This window comes from Sinocyclocheilus grahami, unplaced genomic scaffold (genome assembly GCF_001515645.1).
Source record: "Sinocyclocheilus grahami isolate Dianchi unplaced genomic scaffold, SAMN03320097.WGS_v1.1 scaffold557.1, whole genome shotgun sequence".
NCBI lineage: Eukaryota > Metazoa > Chordata > Actinopteri > Cypriniformes > Cyprinidae > Sinocyclocheilus > Sinocyclocheilus grahami.
In genome coordinates, this window is record NW_015505736.1 from 597385 (window position 1) to 616601 (window position 19217).

Here is a 19217-nt window from a genome sequence, read left to right on the forward strand (position 1 = left end):
CATATGATACTATTTAGGATCTTTATGAGATGTCATCCTAATATGTTGTGCCAGCATTCCACATGAAGGAACAATCTATCAAGCCAGCAAACAAGCAAGTATTCTGGTAGGTATGTGGTATGCAGTCCAATAATACATTACATTTTGTTTACACCTGGTATTAGTTTTGAGTATACTAATCACAAGTGATCAGGTGAGACACATCGCTGTTTACACTTGGTAGTAAAATGAATCTCAAATGCATTCTTACTTGCATCAAAACAAGGACAATTCTCAGTTATTTTAGTGGGGTATCTGTTTTAATAGTCTCAGTCTCTAACAGTCTCTGTGTCTCAAACAAAACAAAACAAGAAGTTGTAGTATAGTAAACAAAGTAGTAAATAAATATTAAACTAGCTGGTACCCATTCTGGCATACTTTTTTTTTTTTTTTTGTATTATACATTTTATTCAATATTTATACCAGAAAACACTGAACCAGGTTTTAAACTTCACATTTCATAGAAGATAATCAGAAAATAAAATGCCACATATAGTATTTAGTTTGATCCCTTGAGATTGCCGATCAACATTGTCTGAAGGTTAAAATTCCTCTTTTGAATTCCCCTTTTGTTGAAAATGTTATATTCAATAAAATGATGTTGAATATCTTGAAAAACAGTTTTAGGCCTGTTTATGTCTGTGATGTTGTTCAATATCTCCAGTCAGTCATAATTTAAATAATAATTAAAAAAAAAAAAAACAGTCCGCATTTACACCCAGACTGTTACAGTCTGAGCAAAATTAAGAGCCACACTTAAAACGGACCTACTACAGTCATTGATGCAGATACAGATGTGATATTGGAGTATTTCTGGTCATGTGATTTGCACGAATCCCTTATGAAAAATAAGTTTATTCAAGTGTGCTATTAGTATACTTCTTTTAAATAAAAAAAATAGGAAAGTATACTTTCAGTCTAATTTTATGTACTTTTCAGACATGGGCTTTATGTACTTCTCAGAAATATACTTAACATGACATTTAAGTATACTTGACTTATACTTAAGTCTAAATATATTTGAGCTATACTTGTGTTCCTAGAATCCGTGTTTTCATTGTTATACTGTAGGGGGCACTAGTACACATCTTCTGTAACGAATTTCCAAAAAACACAAGTGAAGAAGAAACCGAAACAACAGATGCTTCCACATGTATTCTAGCACAATCATCAGACATAAAACAGCATCAAAACTGTGTAACGTTGATGTAATGTCGACCAATGAAGAGGTAATGACTGTCAAGCTTTGGGGTGTTGATCGACTCTATCTATGTTTTGATTATCATTCTGAATCCAATTCATAGTCTTTTTTTCAGCTTTTTGTTGAAAATGTTGTTTATTTCTTTTTCTTTTTTTTGATTATTTATGAAACTTACCCACATTCAAGTGTTTAAAAAAAGAATGCATGAAGCTAGAATAAAATGTTTTTGTTTACAAGCAGATACCCTGTTCTTTCTTTTAAAAAATGCTACTACAAGTATTTAATTAGAAAACTATCAGTGTTCATATAAGTTCACTTTTAGTATAGTTGCAGTACAAGCTAAAAATATTGTTGTAAACTAGTTGTGTACTTAAAGTTTACTACTGTTATACTTAAAGTATACTTAAAAGTATACTTTTATATACTAGAAAGTGGGCCAATTTAGTCCCAAGGAGTATTAAAATAGTACACTTACAAGTATACTACTAGTACACTGATATTTGTATACTTGCTACATAAAGTATACTTAAAAATATACTTGAACTTTACTTAAGTATACTTAATAAAATAAACTTGAAGTATACTACTTTTTGGTAAGGGATACCCTAACAATTAATCTTGTAATCGCTCCATCCCTGAAGAGGAGCTGTTTTTGTTGCCCTCGGACTTTAAGGGGAGGGATGTCGTCCTATAAAGGCAGGGGCTTATCATATCGTACATACTCTAGTGGTTCGTTGTAGCAGTGTCTCAAAATCAAGGTAATTTCACAGCTATCAAAGTAAAGTGGATCAAACATCAACTCTGCGGAGCACAACTCTGATGGCTGTGTGAGTGAGCTGATTATTGAGATGATGAGATAATCACCACATCTAAAATAGAGAAAACACAAATGATGGCAGATTAGATTCAAGTGGGGATGGGGGGTATCGTTCAACTTGCGCACTGCACAGGAGCTAATGCTAGTGAAATTAGCATGTTTTGTCCTTCATCAGCACTGATTGTAGAGCTAATTATTTCCTTTACAGGCTGCTAAAAGACAGGCAGAATATACACGGGCACATTCAATCAGCCACATCGTACAAGTGTGAACCACAAGTGGATACATTGTGGTAACAATGTGATAACATTTCCTTAATGAAAGATTTGAACCCTCCGAGGTAACACCCCAGAGAAATGTTCGATGAATTTTAGATCTGAGCCCTAATACTTTGCATCTGAAGTGATATTGAGTTGATATTTCTTACTTAATTGCTTGCTTGTGCAGGGATGAATTTGCTCGATGGTTTTAATTCAGTGGCAGTAATCGCTTCAGGCTACAGGAAAGCTGCTAGCACATGCTAAGAATGACTCAGATGATTCTATCCTGAGCTTAAAAATAAGTCTGATATAATAAGTAGTGCCGATAGTAATGTGATTATGAATGTCATACACAGCCTTCGGAGAGGTGTTTTGGCTCTGTTCCAAAAGCTAGTGAGCTGCTTTGCAGTCTACATAGGCACCTTTTAAAGCAGCATCTTAAGAGAAATGGAACCTCATTGGAACCTCAAGTGAATGATTTGCGAGGAGCACAAAATAACATTCCTCATGTGAAGTGCACAGACACAAATTACAATTGATTTCAATATGGTAAGCAGTTAGCATGTTGCTAAGGTACACTGTGATGTCTATATGCGTCTCAGCAATTAATGCAATACACATGGTAGGGGGAAAAAATGATTTGAAAAATGGAAAAGGTACTGGTAATTTTCTGCCAGGACATTATCCATTTTCTGGACATTTCCTTTTAAATCAATTTAAAATAAGGGAAAATCTCCTGTGAAAAATTAATGGTTCATTAAGCCCCGTTTTTACATATTTTTCTTAGCTTGTATGCATATTTTAAATGTACAAAATTCAATTTTGCTCTTGATTATTACTTTATCTTGGATGATTTAAAAAGCATATATATATATATATATATATATATATATATATATATATATATTATCACAGACAACTTTTCTTCCACAGTGTATTCTGAGATTGCATTGTCTGTGAAGGATACATGTGACACTGCCTTGAATTTGGCCAGTTAAAAAGGTCGCAGCCTTCATATCAGAAGCACACCTATGATGGTTGGTTATAATATAACAGTTAGCCTTTGAGGTGCTTTTAATGCTATAAGCAGGCCACAAAAAAATTGTAGATTACAAACTACTATCTTGTCATTTAGTGGATGCTTTTATCCAAAACGACTTTATCCAAAGTGAACTCATTAGGGGTACAGTTTCACGACGGCCCTGGGTACAGTTACTCTGCTCAGTGTCTGTACAAGCAGATTTATCAGTAAGGTAGACACCGCTGGGTCTCCGCAGAAGAAAGACACTCGTATTTTAAATTCTTAAGCCCCACTAATCTGCGTAAAGTTGTTTGACCTCTACACTTAGCCAAGTTTTCTGGAGTAATGCAAGAGTCTCGGCCGTTAGGCTGAGCTGGGATTATGGTAATTACGGTTATTATTTTTTTCAATGTAAAGATGATCTGACACATAGTATGGCCATCCTGTCCTAGCTCTTGACAGCTAAATTAAAAACAGGCTACGCTGACGTGACCTTCGGGACTGATCTGGTCTCAGCGGAGAGCCGTCTCTCAGCACAGACACATTGAGAGGCCTTCGAGCAAAAGTGTGAGTTGTTTGTTTTGAGGCGCTTGATATCTACTCTTTTGGGGGTGATCCACTGCTGCCGCAAGGCTGCCTACGTACCTGTCCAGACAGGTAACCCTCTACCAATGAGGGAAGCGGTGCCTTTCTCATTGGGGCAGTGGGAGGGAGTTTAGCCTCAAGAGTCTAAACGCTGGGGAGGAATGGCTCTGTCTTTTGAAACCTCGAGGGATGCGTCTCTTATTATATGCTAACAACGCCTATGATGTTGTTTACTGCCGAGTCCCACCACTCCACTCTAAGATGTTGCTTGCACTCGAGAAAGGTTTCCGGAATACATCAAGCACATATTAAATCTGAAATTAAAAATCAGTCATCCGTGACATTTGACACACAGACTCGGGAGCCAGAGGAATACCAACTCAGTGGCTGAAATCTCGCGACCACTTAAACGGATATCCAGAGGGACTCTGTGTGTGTGCGTGTGTGGCTAGATGGATTGGAGATGAGGCTTACCGTGAGCTGGATCAGGTGGACCAAACACCAGATTGTACCGCAGGATGTAGAAGTTATTCCACACGTACAGCTGGTTGTCTCGCGGGTTGTATTCCACAGCGGCGATGTACTGGTACTGGTTGGGGAAGTGGATGTCGACGTATTCGCCTCTGTTCAGTTTGGTGTTGTACATGTAGTCGATGAGGCTCTTACTGACTTCGCTCTCGTTGTCTTCGTACGTGGATCGGACCACATACAGAACCCCGCAGATCATGAAAGCGTTGGAGGCCGACCGCTTGTCGTAGGTGGTCTCCCAGGTGGCCTCGAAGCGAAGGGTGTAGGGGTTGAGCTGACTGATCACCATCATGCCGTTGTTCTGCTCGGTGGCGTAGATCACCCAAAGGCCGTTTTCATCAACTGCCAAATCGATGTCTGTTTTCCCACCCCACTTGTATGGTGAGGTGTCATGATAATTGGCGTTATTTATAATTGCCTCCCCACTTTTGATTCTGGTCCGCAGGTCAAATTTGACAATGTTACGTGTCCTTTCCTTGTTAAAAAACACCGCCCCGTCATATACCACAAATCCAGTGCCGTCGACCCGATGGGGGAGTTTGTACGTCGTGGTCTGTCGGGAGTTTTGAAAGTCGTCGAGCGAGTTGTACTCAATGAGTGTGTCTGTTCTGTAAGGGGTCCAGGGCATGAAATAAGCCTTGTCTCCTGCCTGGAGAGGGTCTTTGCACCACGACCCCGCTTGTTGCTCCGCCTCATACAGAAACGACGGATCTCCAACCGCTTTCAGAGTTCCAGGACAAACAAAAACTAGTGATGAGAAGAACAGAGCAGAGAACAGTCAAACGTAAGCGAACGCAGCTCGCGCTAGTTGAAAGCAGAGGGCAAAGTGCCGTCTGATTCTACATCACTCTGATAACTGGGTAGTCGGTGAAGACAGAAACACACACTAAGAAGTCTAACAGCTACCCACATTCACAAGCAGTAAAAGGTGCGAAGAATCTGCATCTGAAGGTTATTGAAGCTTAAAACGGAAGCAAAAACATTTTTTTATGTGTCCGTAAGCAAACAGTTTCAGCTCACTGCTGCTTGGACATACTGAGGGGAGTGATGGAAAAATCAAACCACAACCAAACACAAAGGAAAAAAGGAAGGCAAATGACAAATCTGCCCTGCAAATAAAAGCAGACAACTAAATAAGGCTTGAAGAGAAGAGCAGCATACAGGCAGTCTGTGTCCCGAGACACAAGTTTTTCCACAGTTTTTACGTCTTTCCTACGGGCCTAATGTTGCAATCATTTTACAGCATAAAGCATTTCCTTTCTTCTTAACAAAGACATGATAGTCAAACATGTAGAAAGGGTGAAGTGAGAGAGCGAGAGAGACATGTAGAGTCAGAGAGAAAGAGAAAATTAGAAGAAGGGAAAGCCAGAAACAGCAGAGTAAGTGCAAGTCTATAGGAACCCTCTTACCAAAGCATGCTGGGAGTGTGGAGTGGGGCTGGGGTTCGAACAGGCAATAAAAGAGTGTGGAGGACAGGAAGAGGAGAGGGAAATAGGGTATTTGTACCTTCAGCATTACCGCTAACATTTAACTTGTGCTTTATCACTTTCTTTTAAAGCTTCCCTCCGATTGCCGCTCGTGCACTGACCTTTACTAAAATACAAGACCCTTTCTGCTACTGCCTGCTATCGGAACAGCAAGAGTGGGCACAGGAAGGTTTTACAACCACAAAAAAAAAAAAATATATATATATATATATTAAAGAAAGAAAAACAAGGAGCTGATTGTGTCAGTGATTTACCTTTTTGCTCCACTTCTATTTTAAGCGTTGGAAGAGAGAATGAAAGGAGTGCAGGGGGAAAAAGAGATTAAAATGAATTAACCATCATGTCCATGATCACATGCAGTTAACATGTCATGAGGTTACGGGCATTATGCACAGAGCTACAGCTGTCAGAGGAGGAAGAGAGCGCAGTTAGACACCTTCAACACATGAAAGAGAGCCAGGTTAAAGGGGGTTGTGTCACAGTACAAAAGGACAGCGTATGTGGCATTGAAGACAAATCAATCTGCTCTTGTCGAGGGAAAGCTGCGGGGAAATACACGGGCTGAATTCTAGATAGCGGCGTATAGATTTTCATAAGAACTCGGGGACATCGACCAGGGGAATCTGAATTCCAGGTGGACAGATGGTAAGTTGTGCTGGAGGGAAACTCAAAACCAGAAAAATAAAGCTGTCCCTCGACTCTACAGTTCCTCTCCAAGCACAGAGTTCTTGTCAGCCCTTCTAGGCTTTATACGAACACTTGAACAGTCTGGAATGGCGGTATGCGATTCCAATTTCCAACAGTTAAAGTTTGTAAAATTTATTCTTACTTTTTAAGGTGACATTTTTTATTTTTATTTTAGTCCAGATCAGTGTGGCAGTGGGAGATTGGCGAAATTGCTGTGTTTAAAGCATGCGTCTGTCAGCTTACTTTAAGATTTCCTGATGAAAAAGAGCCATTTACTCGACCTCGTGTCATTCCAAAAATACCTGATTTGCTTTCTTTTGTGGAACATAGTTTTGAATAATATCACTCTTTTTCATGCAATTACAATAATGCTGTATATTAACTTTGTAACATTTGAAACAATATGAACTTTATATTCTACTCACACAATTCTATCAAAAGACTTGACATACGCCACACATCATATGAATCACTTTCATTATACTATTTACGGTGAACATTTGTCATATCAGAGTTTACGTCTTTCACTTAAATTATACTAAAATTCCATTTTTCCACAGAATTCATATGGGTTTGGAACTGTTTGGAACGTCATAACAGTGAATAAACAATAGATCTTTCATCTGTAATTTGCAAGTATAGTTTTTGGTATTTGTGATTATAACATTTAAATGATTACTTTGTTGTGCCTGTTTCACTGAGGAACAGTCCAGTTTCACTTCAAAAATATACTGACAGTCTTGTCCATGGTTATTATTATTTTGTATTATTATAGTGAATTCTGAGTAAATAGAGTATATGATGAATATAAACAGCTTAACTAATTTACTAGTCAATAAGAATATTTTGCTATTAAGGCACTTTTTTTTAAAGTCTCGCTTCTCGAGAAATTCTTATCATCATGGCTTTGTACTACGGGCCAATACACTGTCCTTCCAAATCCTTCCATAATACCAGATAAAGATAAAGAGTCATAAATAGACAGACAGACAGACAAAATCCAGACAGACATATAAACATAATCTTGACAGTCTTCAGGAGTTTTATCTCATGAAGGCCATCTTCAGCATCATGTTAAATAATCCAAAACATGAACATTTCTGACAATCTAAAGCTACATTTCTCAGATTTCCTTTTTTGTATTATTATGATCGATCTACAAATAGTGTCCGTTTTCTGGCCACAATGTCCATGAGACACTGAGTTTTCTTTTTTTATGGAAGTCACCATTTTCTACAGGACCTCTGCTTATGAATCTCACGAAACCTGTCCAGAACAAGGAACATGAGATAAAGAAGACATAATGAAATAGAATTTACAGAAAACAATTTATATTTGTCTGTAGGACCATTACCATTTTTATTTCAATGTATACTATTTCTTTTAGTAATATATACTATTATATATTTTTTTGGCCATAATGCCAAACAAAGTGTAATAGTCATGATAGTATTTTTTGTGCTGCCTTTATGTTGATTTAATAAAGAAATAGTATGATACAAAATATTGCATTCCAGTAATGGCAGCCTAATGAGATTCACCTTAGAGAATAATGAAAAAAAATAAAATAATCATTTCTGGATGCATTGCAGTAATAATAATTTTGGTGGGGAAATGTGCTTAATTGTCCTGAAAATAATATTATAATACAAAAAAACCTTAATGGTCCATAAAATTGGTTTCAGTTTCTTTTTGGAAATTATATTTTATAATTTAGTGTATATTTGAATTTGGGTTGAACGTAGATTCTGGACATGTTTACATCAGATTTACAACAGTGTTTCATTAGTTTGTACTCACAAACAGAATTTTAGGTTGTTATAATAATTAAAGCAAAAGAAAATATATACATAAACATAGATATATATATATATATATATATATATATATATATATATAGATAGATAGATAGATAGATAGATAGATAGATAGATAGATAGATAGATAGATAGATAGATAGATACCCATTGAAAAATTAAATAAGAAAAAAGTTAATCCATATAGTTCCAGGTTACTAATGAGGTTGGTTAAAACTAATCAAATTATTAGTTTTAACCAATAATCCCATCAGCCCATCCACAGGGCAAATAATTTCTAGTTTAGTCAGCCAAAACAATCTGGATCTCAGAGTATGCAGTACACTTAATACCAGGACAAATCCTGTTCTCTGAGATACCGTCGGCCAAAGAACATCATGAACATTCCACTGTTGCAACCAAACAAAACCAAATAAGAAGATCACTTCCAGTCAAAAAAAAACAGCATTCAGCAGCCTGAGGGTGACATGAGGGCTCGGGCGTCCTAGGGAGTCAAACTGTGATTAGTAAATAAAACTGTTCCGGACCGCCTGGAAATGCCTAGAGGAGCTAATGCAGAAACATTAAGACAAAAAACTTATTCTGTAAAGGTGCTCGCATCAGAAAAGAAATCACAGATATTCCTGGAGAATAGCTGAAAAACATGATAGTTCATTAAAAAAAACAACAGCTTTTAAAATTTTTTGTGGGATTTCGACTTCAATAACCCATAGATACGGACGTAGATTAAACTAATGCTATAGGCACTAAAATCCAGCGGGCCTTTGTTATTTCAGGATCGTTGTGGGAAATGTGCGGCAGAGGACCCCGTCTGGTATGTGAAGTCTCTGGAAACATTCTCTGAGAAGACGAGACAATTCAATCAGAGAATAATATTACTATCTAATTGTTTAATGGAGCAAAACAATCCATACTCTTAATGTAATGGGAAATCTGAGAATAGAAGTGAGGCGTTTGTTTGGAGTTTGTTCATGTTAGATCCATGTGCAGTCATTTGTCTTTTCTGACAGTCGTATAGCTGCGGTTTCTTACGAGCAAACACAAGGATCAAGCACTAACGAAAAACATCTTTGGCCTGTTTATTAGTTGGCATAACGCTGGCCAAATCGTTTTTTTTTTTAAGGCAAAAGAAATCATGCTGGTCTGCCTCTGAGCGATTATATGTGCAAAGACTGGACGTCAGAGAATGCAGCTTTGCTTTCATGTAGTGTGCATCGCTGTAATGTTCCTGATAGATGAAAGACTGCTAAAAAGTAAGTTTTCACAGGGAAACAAAAAACACATGGAAATGGTTTACATTTTAGTTTTTATGAAACAACGTCAACATTTAAATAAGGCAGCAAAAAGCATTTTGTACCCAGCTCTATGCGCTACAATCACACCTGCACAAGATTTCAGGATACAAATCAATCACTAAAAAACTGTGCATCATTAGAATAAAGCATTGCATCATAAAAAAAACCATGAATAACAATTTCTGTCCTCAAGGAAATAGCAGTGCTTGCAAGGCAGCAAACGAATAGTGTTTTAAGTGTTAAGCTTAGATTCCCCTTCAGGAACTCGAGCTGCGTCGAGTCGCTTTGGGAACACCCTTGCGTGACCGCGTTCTGAAGCACGTGTCAAATCCGTCCAATGGAGCAGCGAGACGTCACGAGCAGGGTGACGTAAGCACCAGAAAGCATAAAAGCACATCCGGCCGGGCGCAAACCAGCTTCTGCTCTTCAGTAGCGCTCTGTGTATGTGTCTGTCTATTTACTGTTGTCTGTCCGATGTGTGTGTCGTTTGTTTAGGAGCAGAGCATGCACGGTCAGCTTTCGAGCAGCTGATTGTCATCCTGCGAGCTCTCGCTGCGCACGCTCCGCTCTCGCCTGGCTGGCTGATCGCGGCCAGGCTCGCGATCCCGCTGGCAGTGGGGATCGCGGGTGGATTTAGCGAGAGAGAAAGAGCCAGACGCTTCATCTATCTTCCTCCGAGGAGGTGGATGTGACGAGTGTCGAGACAGAGGAGACTGTGGACTCGCCACCACAGTCCCTCGCATATGAGGTGTGATTCGTGATTATGGGGGGTGATTCGCGCCAAAAATAAAATATCGTTTGGCCAGCCTAGAAACAGGACGCTCGACCGTAAATGAAATGCTGCATCAAAGACGCTTTGCTGTTTTCATGACACTTAGTGTTCATCTTATTTTTGTAAAAATGGCTATATATGTTTAACAAGCAAGAAAAGACCAATCCGAATTCAGTAAGTGAATAAATGCACGAAAGAAGACTAATCACAATTCATCTTGCAAATATTGCCAATGTCATCACTGTCATAAACTGCAGAATATTATATAATGCTGTCTTGCAAACACTGATATTGATAATACAGTGCCTATAAAAGTATTTGTTATTGTTGTTATTATTATTATTATTATTATTACTATTATTTTTTAGTTTAGCTTCTTATTGTAATAATATGATCTTTTTTAAATTTCTGCTTATAAAAATCTAAAATGTATTTATTTATTTGTTTGTTTATTTATTTATTTCACTGTGGTCAAAATGTATTATATTTTTTTTAAACTGCATATTCACCCCTTTATGAAAGTGTACAAATTGAGTAATCCTGGTCTCATCATACCATATAACCGTCTTGCACCTGGTTTGAAAATCTTCCACATGCCTTCTGGCAAACTCCAGCCAAGATGTCATTTTTTTTTTTTTACAACAGTTACTTTATCTTTGGGGCTCTCTCATAAACTTAGAGAAGCATCCAGGCAGCAGTTGTTGTTGTATGCACAGTCTCCAATCCCAGCCAGTGAAGCCTGTAAATCATTGGTCTCTTGGTGGTCTCTCTCGCCAGTCTTGCACGGTCACTCGGTTTTTGAAAACGGTCTAGGTAGATTTACAGCTGTGCCATACTCTTTCCATTTCTTAATTGTTGATTTAACTGTACTCCAAGGGATATTCAATGACTTGGAAGTCGTCTTGTATCCATCCCCTGCCTTGTGCTTTTCAATTACAATTCACTTTCACTGCTTGGAGTCCGCAGTTTTCTGCAATAATGACTCACCAGAAGTTGGACCTTGCAGATAGAGCTGTATTTATACTACAATCAACTGAAACCACTTAACTACTCACAAGTGAACTATTTAACTCTGACTTTGAAAAATGAATTGGCCGTGCCAGTGATGGTTTAGGTGTGTCATTTTTTTAGTCTTGTTTTACTTTTGACATTAAAACTCTTATGTTGATCAACGGCAAAAAAAGCTAAATTAAATCCATTGTCAATGCTATAAAATAATGAAACCTGAAGAAAAAAAAGCCTAGTGTACATGTTTTATAAACACTGTATTATAAAGGATAAAAACTGGATCCTGGAGAAATGCATTTTAAGGCACACTCATAAAGGTGTAACATGACAGCTTGTACTTACTGTAGGGAACACATTCATACTGGACTTCAAGGTACTTATATGTTCCTGGGCAGGGGTCAGGAAAAACATCTGGTCCAGTGATGACAATGCACTGCGTTTTGTTGTTACACCTGGACAGAGCGAGAGAAAAATAAAATAAATCAAATGAGGGAAATACAAAAGGAAACTATTCACACCAGAGTTTAAAGGAATGCTCTGGATGTAGCAACAGAATTCGGGCTTGATACAATGGAAACATACATTACAATGGAAAATCATTTTGAATCTCTGCCTCTCTGCATGTTGTTACTGTAACTTTTTTTAACACAATTATTTTCAGTGGTAAAAAATGCCTGTATTGAACCCTGAACATTGCTTTAGCTGTGAGGGCAACAGTATCAAAGCGAGAGCGAGCGTGCACACCGCTGATGGATGGACGGATGGTGGCCCAGAGCAGGAACCAGATAGAAGACGGTGGGAATTAGCGGAGCGGATAGATGCCAAAGTGGCCCTTTTCAACCCAACGACAAAGATAAACAGTCTCATCTCTGAGTGTTCATACCTGCCAGCACATGAGTTATACATCTGTATGAATCCCCCCTGAGGTCAGGCTGATTGTACCTATGATGGATTCATTTTCCCTGTATGCCATTTCACTGGGAATGAACTAACCATCCCTCCAATGCCTGTTTAACAGGAAGTCATGCAGAAGGTGGTTTATGTGGGTTCTAGAAACTAAAATTAAGCACATCAATAAAAGATAAAGTGCAGAAATTATCTCATGGCTTACAAACACAGTGTACAGCGAGATGTTGGGAAAGTAGTGGTAGTGTTGTCCATCAATCAGCGTCACATTGTTCCTGAGGTCTGCGTCTATGCTGTCCGTTGGGTAAATTCATATGAGAACTAAAAAGGTTTTAAAGCCTTCGTTTTTTTCCCCCTCCACAAATACCTGTCTAGTTCCCTTTCAGTCGGTCACTCTCGACGTCACGTCGGATGACTGACGAATTGGGATCTCGCTTAGAGAGACCAATCTACTTCGAGCGTAAACTAAACGAGCAAATGCACATTTGCATACGATTATTGCATCCAGCTGCTGCTGATCACAGCGTGAGTATAAGTAGGCAGCAGATGCAGCGCATATTCAGCTTTTCGCTTCAGAGCCGAGCGGTTCTATCGTTCTGCTCCTGACCAAGTTCTACAATAGTACAAACTACAGTCAAGCATGCTCTTCGTGGGCTCTCATGCTGGTGGACGGCACTTCAGCGGCGGTTGTTTTCCCGTGTCGAGTGGGTTGCACACACCATGCTGCACTACCCTTGTGTGTGTTGCAGACGGCCATCTCCCCTGTGCGCTTCAGCACACTAAAAGAGCAATTTCCATCTAAAAGAGCTTCACGGGTGGAACGTATTTTTCAAGACGTGTCTTTTTAAAGATGTCGTACCATCCGTGTGTTTCTGAGTGCGGTCGTTACCTGGCGCCGGGTGATGGTCACGATCGCTGCCTCTCGTGTCTGGGCATGAAGCATGCTGAGGTGGCTTTCAAGGATGACTCATGCTCCCATTGTGTGCCCGTGCCACTGCCTAGATCTGGGGTTCCCTTTGGCGGCAGCCGGGGGCGCCCTTCTCCTGGCAGTGGGCGGACTGGTCTTACGGTCACGGTGAGGAATTCCCCTCCGGGGATGCCCCAGTCAGCCGGCACTCCGAAACAGCGGAGCTCTCAAAAGAGCAGGCTGTATGTCGGTTGCAGCATCGGAGAGTGAGCTGGATTTCTCCAGGGATGAAGATCCGTCAGCGTTGCTGCCCTCTGGGCGGTCAGCGGTGCCGGATACAGACCCAGAAATGATGGCTATGCTTTCCCGGCCCGCCGAGAGTGTCGGGCTCGAGTGGAATCGTCCACCGCGTCCCGAACCCTCAAAGTTGGACGATTGGTTTCTCGGGGTGGCATGCGCTGGTTTTCAGGGCCCCACCCCAGTGCCTTTCTTCTCGGAGGTGCATCATGAAATTGCTGGGTCGTGGACAGCACCTTTCACTGCCAGAAACCGGCCCGGTGGCTCATCCTCCCTCACCACCCTTGATGGGGGTCCAGCGCGGGGGTACGTGCGAGTTCCCCAGGTGGGACGGTCGGTTGCGATGCAATTGTGTCCAAATGCCGCTACCACTTGGCGGGGCAAACCGCTGCTCCCCTCCCGGCCCTGTAGGCACTCGTCGGCCTTGATCGGCAGTACTTGGAGAGTACTGGCCTGTGGTGAAGCTGCGTCCGCCTTACACGCTTCGGCGTTACTGCAAGTGCACCAGGCTAAGGCACTGAGGAACTTGCACGAGGGTGGTCACGACCCGGAAGTTCTCAAAGAACTCCGCACCGCGACGGACCTCGCGCTACGAGCGACGAAGGTTACGACGGGGTCTCTGGGTCATGCGATGTCCACTATGGTGGTCCAGGAGCACCATCTCTGGCTGTGTCTGGCCGACATGCGCGAGACGGACAAGACAAGATTCTTGAATGCCCCCGTGTCCCAGATCTGCCTTTTCGGCGACATGGTGGAGAACTTCGCCCAGCAGTTCTCTGCTGCCCAAAAGCAGACTGAGGCCATCAGGTACATCCTGCCCCGGCGTGCAGCTGCTGCCTCCACCCGGCCGCTGGTGGCAGCGCCTCAGCCCGCTCGTCGCCGAGGGCGGCCCCCGCGCAGCGTCCAGCAAAACTGCGCCTCCCCCGAAGGAGGTCAGTGGTACCCAAATACTCAACAATAGAGCAATTTCTTCTACTTCTGGGTCCCCTGAGGGGACGGGGGGTTGTGAACGATCCAGAGCCATATCACACTCACCCTCCTCTCTCGCCAGTGAGCAGCAGTGGGCGGATCGGCAGGACGAACCAACGGACTACCCACGCACCCTCTGCTTAAACGCAGGTCAGTGTTACACACACCCAGACACCGCCTCGGACCGGCACCGAGACGCCTGGGCCGGGTCCCTGCGTTCTTCCGCTGCCCCACTGCGGGTACGCCTGTAGTTCCATTGATGCCACTTACGCGGTGTCTGGGAGCCTGGCTAGAGCTACCCAGCCCGTCTCGATGGCTCCTTCGAACCGTCAGGCTCGGCTATGCGATTCAGTTCGCCCGGCGGTGCTTACGAGGCAAGCATGTACTAGTTCGCACGGACAACACAGCGACCATTGTGTACATCAACCGACAAGGTGGTCTGCGCTCCCGTCGCTTGTCGCAACTCGCCCGCCACCTCCTCCTCTGGAGTCAGAAGCATCTGAGGTCGCTTCGCGCTGTTCACATTCCTGGGCTGCTCAACTGGGCAGCCAACGAGCTGTCCCGAGCTGCGCTCCCGGGAGAATGGTGACTCCATCCCCAGACGGTCCAGCTGGTTTGGAGATGTTTCGGAGCCGCTCAGTTAGACCTGTTTGCCTCTCCAGAAACCTCTCACTGCCAGTTGTTCTTCTCCCTGGCCGAGGGAACACTCGGCACGGACGCACTGGCACACAGCTGGCCGCGGGGCCTTCACAAGTATGAGCCTTATCCCCCAGTGAGCCTTCTTGCACAGTTGCTGTGCAAGGTCAGGGAGGACGAGCACCCTTTAGCACCCGCCTCCAGACCTCTGGAAACTTAATGTCTGGTCCCTGGACGGAACGCGGAGGTTTTGAGTGACCTACCCCAAGAGGTAGTCGACACCATCACTTCAGCGAGAGCACCGTCTACGAGACACGCCTACACTTTAAAGTGGAACCTGTTCATTGAGTGGTGTTCTTCTCGCCGAGAAGACCCCTGAAGATGCCCGATCGGAGTTGTGCTGTCCTTTTTGCAGCAAGGGTTGGAGCGAAGGATGTCTCCCTCCACCCTTAAAATTTATGTCGCTGCAATCGCTGCTAACCACGACCCCGTAGAAGGGAGGTCGCTGGGGAAGCATGATCTGGTCGTCAGGTTCCTTAAGGGGGCGAGAAGGTTAAACCCTCCACGGCCCCCCTCTATACCCTCTTGGGACCTGACTCTAGTGCTCACGGCACTACAACAGGGCCCATTTGAGCCTTTGCAGATGGTTGAACTGAAGTTCCTTTTGATGAAGACTTTGCTCCTGCTGTTGTGCAAGCCCTGGCCTACGCCAAAAAGTAGGGGCGCAGGTGTCTTCCACAGGAGACTGGAAGCGGCAGTAGCTGTGGCCTTTAGGTAGGATCCCAATTCGTCGGTCATCCGACGTGACGTCGAGAGTGAACGACTGAAAGGGAACCTCTCGGTTAAGTATGGTAACCCTTGTTCCCTGAAGGAGGGAACGGAGACGTCACGTCCCGTCGCCACAGCTCCTGTACCACCGCTGAGCGGCCGGGTCACCGGCTCGGCTCCTCAGCGAAAACCTGAGTATGCGCTGCATCTGCTGCCTACTTATACTCACGCTGTGATCAGCAGCAGCTGGATGCAATAATCGCATGCCAATGTGCATTGGCTCGTTTAGTTTACACTCGAAGTAGATTGGTCTCTCTAAGCGACATCCCAATTCGTCGGTCATCCGATGTGACGTCTCCTTCAGGGAACGAGGGTTACCATACGTAACCGAGACGTTCTGTAAAAAGCATCAATGTAAAATAAAAATACTGTTGATATGTAATGTTTTCTAAAAAAAATAAATAAATTGCTTATGCTCACTAATTTATTTGATGACATAAAAAACAGCAATATTGTGAATATTATTAGAATTTAAAACAACAGCTTTCTATTTGAATATATTTCACATTTTTATTTATTCCTGTGATGGCAAAGCTATTCTTTCTTTTGTAATATTATGAAAGTCTTTATTGGTTAGTGACTGCTGAAAATTATGCGTTGCGATTTGCATTAAAAAAACAGCTATTTTAAATTGTAATTTTACTGCTGTTTTTTTTGTTGTTTTTGTTGTTGTTTTTTTATTAAATAAATGCAGCCTTGTCATTTAAGGATACGCGACTTCTTTCAAAAACAAAACAAGACAAACCACAACACAACACAACACAACACAACACAACAAAATAAACAACAACACAACAAAACAAAAAAAACCAAACCTTCAGGGAACGAGGGTTACCATACGTAACCGAGACGTTCTGTAAAAAGCATCAATGTAAAATAAAAATACTGTTGATTTGTAATGTTTTCTAAAAAAAATAAATAAATTGCTTATGCTCACTAATTTATTTGATGACATAAAAACCAGCAATATTGTGAATATTATTAGAATTTAAAACAACAGCTTTCTATTTGAATATATTTCACATTTTTATTTATTCCTGTGATGGCAAAGCTATTCTTTCTTTTGTAATATTATGAAAGTCTTTATTGGTTAGTGACTGCTGAAAATTATGCGTTGCGATTTGCATTAAAAAAACAGCTATTTTAAATTGTAATTTTACTGCTGTTTTTTTTGTTGTTTTTGTTGTTGTTTTTTTATTAAATAAATGCAGCCTTGTCATTTAAGGATACGCGACTTCTTTCAAAAACAAAACAAGACAAACCACAACACAACACAACACAACACAACAAAATAAACCACAGCACAACAAAACAAAACAAAACAAAACAAAACAAGACAAGACAAGACAAGACAAGACAAGACAAGACAAGACAAGACAAGACAAGACAAGACAAGACAAGACACGACACGACAAAACAAAATGCAACAAACCACAACACAACAAAACAAAACAAAATAAACCACAACACAACACAACAAACCAAAACACAACACAACCACAACACAACAAACCAAAACACAACACAACACAACACAACACAGCACAGCACAGCACAGCACAGCACAACATAACACAACAGCACAACACAACACAACACAACACAACACAACAAAACAAACAAATTATGTATTACTTCTTAAATAACCATTTATTTTATGTGGTTCTTTGGGGTGGGGGTATTATTGTGGATTTGAAACATGATAGACAAATGCCGTGTAATCTCACAGTTTTTAAGGAAAATGCAGGGAGATTGTCCTAATTTAGAGGAAAATAATCTGGAAACAAAGGTCTTTGTTTGGGGAATAAAGAGCATGTTTTACTGTTAGCACAGCGCGGGGGTGAATTAGCCTGCTGGTGTTTTTCTGACCTGGCCTTGGGGTAGCATCTCTTCCTGCAGCAATTTCTCTTTACCTCAGCATGTGACTCTGACAATTCATTTGTCTTATGTTCTATTTGCTAATAAACAAGTGGAGACTTTTTCCTCTCTCTCTCTCTCTCTCTCTCTCTCTCTCTCTCTCTCTCTCATAAAAGCAGCGAAGCACATGGAACAGAGTGCTGCTCCGTCCACAGCTGTGAATTCCCACTGGTCATGTTTGAAGATGAGAATTTATACATAGACACGAGCTTTGCTGAAAAACACGTCCCTCATATGGGAGTTTCTTTATTAACGAGCACTCATATGTGGTAACAGATGAGAATATCAGCATGTTTACTCATATAAATGAATTATGGATCTAAAATTATAACACACGGCCAAAGCTGGAGCCATAATGTGGCGATTGGTTGTTTGGTTATTTGTAGTTGTATTGCAGGGACACTGTTCCCATTCATATTTCATTCAGTCACAATGTGCTGTTCATTTGCATAATGTACTATATGAATAAATTATGATCACAAATTATCTTAAAAAAGGGAAAAGATTAATAATAACTTCTGGAGTCAAAATGCCATTACAAGGCTAATAAAGTTGTATTGTTATTTATACACACACTACTAACTACACTACTAAACTGTTGAAATAGTTTTACTGTTTAAAATAACTGTTTTCTATTTGAATATATGGTAACACTTTACAATAAGGTTCATTAGTTAAACATTAGTTAACGTATAAACTAACCATGAGCAATATATTTGTTACTGTATTTACTAATCTTCACTAACGTTAGTTAATAAAAATACAGATGTTCATTGTTAGTTCATGTTAGTTCACAGTGCATTAACTAATGTTAACAAGATTTTAATAATGTGTTAGTAAATGTTGAAATTAACATTAACAAAGATTAATAAACGCTGTATAAGTGCAGTTCATTATTAGTTCATGTTAACTAATGTAGTTAACTAATGAACCTTATTGTAAAGAGTTACCAAATATATTTTAAAATGTAATTTATACCTGTGATTTCAAAGCTGAATTATTAGCGTCATTACTCCAGTCACATGATCTTTAGAAATAATTACATTATTCTGATTTGCTGTTTAAAAACATTTATTATTATTATTATTATTATTATTGTTGTTGTTGTTGTTGCTATTATGTTTAAAACAGCTAAGTATATATTTTTGTCAGATTTCTTTGATGAATAGAAAGAACAGCATTTATCTGAAATATAATCTTTTGTAACATTATAAATGTCTTTATTATCACTTTTGATCAA

General features: G+C 40.7%; 1 protein-coding gene across 3 annotated transcripts in view; it reads right to left on the bottom strand.

Annotated features, from left to right (window-relative positions):
* LOC107556186 (adhesion G protein-coupled receptor L2-like) overlaps positions 1–19217 on the bottom strand; it is a 46823-nt gene that overhangs the window by 22580 nt on the left and 5026 nt on the right. For 2 of the 3 annotated variants that reach the window (XM_016239238.1, XM_016239236.1), the window contains exons 2-4: positions 11860–11969; positions 6193–6207; positions 4398–5198 (exon numbers count right to left, since the gene is read on the bottom strand). In XM_016239238.1, the coding sequence (XP_016094724.1) occupies positions 4398–5198; positions 6193–6207; positions 11860–11969 (926 nt within the window). The remainder of the gene's footprint in view (positions 1–4397; positions 5199–6192; positions 6208–11859; positions 11970–19217) is intronic. The other variant, XM_016239237.1, reaches the window with a different exon arrangement.